At 30.4% G+C, this 4285-nt stretch overlaps 1 protein-coding gene across 1 annotated transcript in view; it reads left to right on the forward strand.

Annotated features, from left to right (window-relative positions):
- Positions 1-365: 365 nt before the first annotated feature.
- Positions 366-4285, forward strand: part of LOC108967664 (elongation of very long chain fatty acids protein AAEL008004) — a gene marked incomplete at its 3' end in the record, with an annotated part of 25178 nt that continues 21258 nt past the window's right edge. The window contains exon 1 of the mRNA XM_018931235.1: positions 366-637. Coding sequence (XP_018786780.1) covers positions 493-637 — 145 coding nt within the window. The remainder of the gene's footprint in view (positions 638-4285) is intronic.

Below are 4285 nucleotides of genomic sequence, written 5' to 3' on the forward strand. Positions count from 1 at the left end.
GTTGCGTATACGCAACATTTAGTATTTAGAATATGCTAAATAGAATGTGCTTTCTAGCCATGCAGACAAAGTGTTAAAGAAGTTTAGAATAATTAAGTAACAAAATAATAACAATTTTCGAATGCTAGTGCTCACCAGAAACGATTTCCGTTAAATTTTGTGCTATTTTGCTCTAAAGAAAAAATAAATAAATTATCAAAAAAATAATTTTTGAATTATTATACGCGAAAAGTGCATAGAATGGACTATTTCTGTCTCTTATACACATCTAGATGTGTATAAGAGACAGCTGTGGATTCTAGAACTTAGTGAATTGAACGTGGTTGCGTATACGCAACATTTAGTATTTAGAATATGCTAAATAGAATGTGCTTTCTAGCCATGCAGACAAAGTGTTAAAGAAGTTTAGAATAATTAATAAATATAATAATAAATAAACTAAGTTACAATATATTAGCGCCTATTAAGTAATTCACCAAAAACACAGTCAAAATGAATAGCAACATAACTTCGCGCTTCGATATGGCCGCTGAGATTGCGTCCATAGCATTGGACGAATTCAAATCGCACCATGTTGATTGGAATTATACGGGACTGATACAGCGCTATTACCATTTGGTCGAGCGAGACTTCGGCGGTATGTATTGGTGACATATTTGAATGCGAATGCAAAATATTATAATATATTATGCGTGTTATTTCGAAGCAATTAAGCGCGTAGAGACAAAGGGTTGATAAATATTGTGCTGATAAAAAAGTGTGAATGTGATGTTAAAGGTAAAGAAAGAGGAAATTTATGCAGACGTATAATGATAAAAAGTAAAAGAGATAAAAAGTTTAGCCTTGGTGACAAATAAAATGCAAACCTTGAAACCTATTAATATAAATAAAATATATTTGTTCAGACATATCCGAAAAAATGTAACAAGTTGTTATGGATAATATTTATAGTGAAAAAGATAGTTTCATTAAAAAAAATTACAAGTTTTTCTTCAACATAATGTTTTACGAAAAATATGAAAGAGGCGAAAAAAACATACTCTTGTAAAAAAATCAAGAAAAAATTGCTGAAAATATTTGAATATTGTCTTTCATATAAAAGTAATAACTTTCCATAAATTCTAGAATAATTAAATGAAATAAAAAAATACAAAACTTTTAAAATAAAAAAGCGAGTACCTTATAATGTTGTTGTAACTTAAAATGGTGTATGTGTTATGACTTAAAAACTTGGAGATGAACAATTAAGATATTATAGAAAAGTATCCTCTTCATTTTAGTRAACCCAACCCAAAGGCACATGCGTATATTCGCATTTTCTGTTCGAAAAAAATTTTTAATATTTATTTTGTCTTTTGGAGGTAACTTCTACTTTCACTTTTCAACTGTGAGAAATTCTTGAGTTCAGCTCACTTTGAGTTGCAAGTTAAATGGAGAAATATATTAGTATTTAAGAAAATAAAAGTATTCAAAATTCTGTTGTATTTTTTGGCCGCTCAAAAATATCGCTTCCACTAAGTAGGAATATTTTATTATTTATTTTCTTCTGAAAACTAAAAAAAATTATTCTGAAAACCAATAAAAGAAATAAAAAAAATATATATATTAGTTATGTAGACTTGCGGTCTTAAACTGCACGTTAATAGCAWGTCTGAAATTTATGTTGTCAGTTAATTTGAAAAAATCTGTTTATTTTTGTTATAATTTTTATCTTCAAAATATATCGACATTTTTAAAAATTGTTATTGTTGTTATCGATATTTTTAAAGATTTATGTATTACTACTTATCAAGATTTTGATGTATATTCTTATATTAGCTGTATACTTTTGAAAATATCGAAACAACTGAAACGTCGAAATAAAAAAATAATCAAACTTAGTAAAACGAAGTACTGCTCCGATCAAAAATATATCGATATTCATGCTAATTTAATAACAAAATATTCAAAATATCAATTTATTCAAAATATTGCCATTTAAAATATTGCCATTCAAAATATAGCCTATCTGAAGCTTAAATTTCTTCTTATCTTTCCGGCAATTTTTGAATTCCATTTCAAAAGTACTGATTGCTGGCAAATTTTTGTAATTTTATTCTGGTCCATATTCCATGAGAACGTTCTGCATTGACTGGAATAAATGACAGTCAGGTAGGTCAAGGCCTGGCCTTTAARATGAGTGAGTCAAAACTTCCCAACCCCTGTTTTCCAAATAGCTTTAAACCGGTTTTTCAACTTGAAGCCGGGCTTTCTCGTGAATAAAAAATTATTTTCTTGTGTCTAGTCACAAATTCCGTGTATTTTTCTGTAATCGCTTCATTTCAGTTGTTGTCGGTAGCATTCTCCATTAAAGGTTTCATTCGATTTTTAAGTTTATAATACAGTACGTCTTTCTCTTCCCATCAAATATGAATGCTCTTTATTCTAATTACTCATCATTTTCGTTATGAAGGGTTGAAACTGATTGACCAGGTTTCTCATACGAGGTTTTGTGAATGAATTGTTCCAGTTTTCGACACTACTAACAACACGATGTAAAAGCGACTTTCATCAAGACCTCCTGCTTTCAACTCCTGCTTTCACCTCAGAAGGCAAAGTTTTGAAATGACTACTTGAGTTCACTTGCTCTTATTCACCTCATTTTCTTCCATACCGCATCTGCAGATAGCGCCTGGTAAGATTCCCAACCTTGCAGCCAATAGTGCCATTACCTGCTAAAAGCCCATAACTAGAGAGAAGCTAGCCTTTATGAGGGTAAAGAGATCTCTAGATCTCTTGCGATCGACGAAAAAGTAAAAAGTATTACAATTTTTATTCAAAATGCAATTTAACTGATTTAAGTGTTGAAAATTAATACAAAAAAAGCATAAAATTATTTGAGTCTTGAAACATGGGATGAATCACATACCTTTATAAAATATCGTTCACCATGTATTATCATTGAATTTCGTTTTCTTGTTGATTACCAATAATTTTCGGGGCTGAGAATATCATATTTTATGTACAAGTATTATAAAATTTTTTTTTTAAATTAATTATACACATGTATATACATATATAATGTAGCAAAATKAATGAAGTAATACCATCACAATCACAATCACACTCACGCTTTTGTTGTTTACCAACAGTGGACAAATTATTCAAAATTATTCCARCAGTTCGTAGAAAATAATTATATATGTAAGTACCTTAGAACTTTAATTTTCAAACAATTATTTCGTTCTACATGAAGCTAGCTTCTAAAATCCATACAAAATAAATCAATTAAGTGTGCGCTTCCTAATATAAACTCGTGTGTATCTAATAATTATATTTATAGTATGTGCAACAACAAATCGCGCAATTAATTGTTAAGAAGTGCGAAAAATCCTCTCTAAACTAGTCCGTAGGCTACACGAAATGCAAATAATTTCCACAAAGCGTAAAATTGCGCATTGCGAATGTAGTTGTACCACAAKACAGACAAAAAAGTCTAACGAGCCGATACGAGTAATGAATTGAGTAATGCGTGTACATAAGCAAATGTGTGGCRGTTGAAAGGCGCAACAAATGCATGAATGGCCGCAACAAAAAAATCGCTTTACTAAAACGCATATTTTGTGCAAGATGCCACAAGTTATTTAGCCGTGTTTAAGTATTTCTTTGCAAATTGCGTTGTAAACGTCAATTATACGACTGCTGTACTACGCTATGCCGTCTAAAAGGGAATTTACTGCAAAAATAGCAACAACACAAAGCATTTGTGACGGTAAAACAAAGTTCATAAATGAGTTGCGTTGACATAGAACCGCAATTAAGAAGCATTACGGCGCACTTAAATGCTTGMGCGTCTAACTAAGCTCCGCCGTTTGCCCGTGTGCGTGGGTCAGTGACGCGCGCAAAGGGTTAAGAAGGCAACTAAAATKTTTGTGTGTAGTTAAACGAATATTTCGTAGGGTAATGGCGATGCATTGCTAATACGCTTGTTACTTCTATTTCAAACAATTTTTTTGAGAGTGCCAAGCTATTTCGTATTTGTGTACAGTAAATATGAAAGTCAACTCTTTAGTTTTGATTTTGTATTGTACAAGAGGGGAGTTTTTATTTTTGTGATACAAATTTTATTTATCTCTGTAACATTGCRTATAATCTTAGCTATTTCAAAGTAATTTCTCTCAAAAAACGCACTTAAAAATACTACAATTAAAATTGTTAAATCACTTTTGCTATAGGTCTACAAAAAGCTATTTATAGTTTTTTTAATTTTGATTAATTAATCATAATTGATTATTTCAAAAATAAT

Source organism: Bactrocera latifrons, unplaced genomic scaffold (assembly GCF_001853355.1).
Source record: "Bactrocera latifrons isolate USDA-ARS-PBARC rearing strain unplaced genomic scaffold, ASM185335v1 scaffold_194, whole genome shotgun sequence".
Lineage (NCBI taxonomy): Eukaryota > Metazoa > Arthropoda > Insecta > Diptera > Tephritidae > Bactrocera > Bactrocera latifrons.